This window comes from Mercenaria mercenaria, chromosome 14 (genome assembly GCF_021730395.1).
Source record: "Mercenaria mercenaria strain notata chromosome 14, MADL_Memer_1, whole genome shotgun sequence".
NCBI classification, from domain to species: Eukaryota; Metazoa; Mollusca; class Bivalvia; order Venerida; family Veneridae; genus Mercenaria; species Mercenaria mercenaria.
Window position 1 is genome coordinate 55,265,356 of NC_069374.1, and position 2,206 is coordinate 55,267,561.

Sequence of the window (2,206 nt, forward strand, 5' to 3'; positions counted from 1 at the left end):
CTAACCGTATTGTCTCTCTTCCGAATTAACACGGGGGGGCGAGGCCCACTCCGATATTGAAGGCCTTATGACCCCCGCGGCCAACATTTTGTGCAGATGTGCCTCCTCCTCCGCCGCGAATCCGACCGGAGTGCGTCGCATGCGTGCTTTAACCGGACGAGCATGCCCAGTGTCGATTGCATGTTCGATTTCTCTAAAATGCCCTAAATCAAGATCGTCCTTAGCAAAGACATCTTGAAATTCAATCAACAAACTTTTCAGATCTGCAGTTTGCTCATCAGTTAAGTGCTCGTATTTCCTGTCTAATATTACCCTCAAATGTTCAGGTACCTGTGTTTGTTCTGGTGGCCCCTTGGCTACCCGATTCACCCTAGCACTTGCTTCACCCCTTACTCCCTCTACCTCTGGGCTAATCTCCAGAGGGTCTTGAGCCGTGGCCACCCACTGTCCCCTCTTAAGCACCTGGAAATTATTGGACATATTAATGACTGCCAATGAAGGGTGATCTCCTCCTTGGTGTAAAGTTCTAGCTATCATAACTTTGAGGCCGGGCCTCGCTTCGATAAAGAAATCTTGTTGCAGATCCTCCCCAGAGCATGGGACATGTGTAAGTGAAGCTGGTGGGATAACGGACCGCTTTGTTACCGTGACCTTGGATACCCTGTTGGCCTGGGACCCACACATTTTCAATGGGACCTCCCAACTGCCAAAATCTAACACCTCCCTCCGTGTGTTGACCAATGGCCCTTTCCCCGGGATATGAAATCAAATCCAAGCAACATGTCATCCTCTATTGGCGCAACGTACATGTTTTTCTCGAAACCATTTTCCCCCAATTTCATTAAAACAGGACCTAACACTTTACCCCTAATTGGCATGTTCCGCCCCGCCGTCATAAGTTCAACATACTTTAGCACAGGGGGTTTCTTACGCAGGGAATGGTACAACCTATCTGAAATCAAGGTTATTTCAGCAGCCGTGTCGACTACTGCTTCTACCCGCCTACTCCCTACTGTAATTCCTACTTTACACATTGACACAGACTCCAGTTGTCTAATTGACACTTGGGTTGTTTGACCTCACTATCTGCAAGCAGATCCCCAGGGTCGGACGTGACCTGCTCTGGGGTGGTACCTGGGGTGCTGAAATGATTGTCCCCCTGTTCAGAGGTGTTTGAACTATCCCCTTGTAGACCATAGGGTGACTGTGGGGGCGTAGTAAACTCAACCGACAGATTACTGATCTCCTGGGGTTCAAGTTCCCCGGGGGTAGCACGCGGTGTAAAGTATTCAGACGCGCACGACAGCTCTGACTCCTTCTGATCTAGAAATTGGAAAAACTCTTCTAAATCCAACGAGGACATCGCACTACTATCTCCACTTATATCCGGGGTTACCAGTTCCCCGGGGGTTACACGCGGAGATGCTGGGAACTGGACACTTGCCCCATTCCCTTCATCAGACGGAAAGAGAACCCGCCTAACCCTCTTGCCAGGGGAGGGCCCTTCGCTATCTGCATCCCCCCTGAACGTTACACGGCGATCGGAAGGAGACTTGCTACGAGACAAACGCCTTTCCGGGCATTCCCGCTTGAAATGCCCTGGATCTCCACAATTGTAACAACCCCCTGGTCGACTAGGGGACCTCCCACGGTAGGGGGAGGGTGACCTTTCCCTATTTCCCGCCCCAGTCACTTTCATTGATTCAAATGCTTTTATTAGATCTCCCTGTTTCTTTGAAGAATCTTCTTGATGTTTTATCAAAACCCTGACCAAATCCTTAAGGGTGGGGGAATCCCCCTCTAGGGATTTACTTTTATCATAACTACCCCTATCACCGCTCATTGTAGGGCTAATCTTAGCTTGGCTAGACCCTACTCCCCTATTGCCAGCCTCCCTTGCTGCACGCACCTGGTAAGAACGAGACTCATTCTCCCCCCTCCTTCGCCCAGGAGAAGGGCTCCGGCCTCGTATGGCCCTATGGTTATGCTGAAACCACTTGACCTTTTCAAGACAGTCCTGCAAAGTTTTTGGTCTTAAATTTGAGACATATTCCCCAGCGTCTAGATCACGCAACCCCTGACAGAACCGCATAATTGCTTGTGATTCTACATAAGTTTCTTGCAACATAGGGAAAGCTCGAATCGCCAATCTCAAAGCGCGGTCCGCCCAGTCCTCCATACTTTCCTCTAACTTTTGAGTAGCAGA

General features: G+C 49.9%; 1 protein-coding gene across 1 annotated transcript; it reads right to left on the reverse strand.

Annotated features, from left to right (window-relative positions):
* LOC123555830 (uncharacterized) lies at positions 1-684 on the reverse strand. Its single transcript, XM_045346418.2, has one exon. It carries the CDS (start codon positions 682-684, stop codon positions 1-3), a length of 684 nt encoding a protein of 227 aa, XP_045202353.2.
* Between the last annotated feature and the right edge of the window lie 1,522 nt (positions 685-2,206).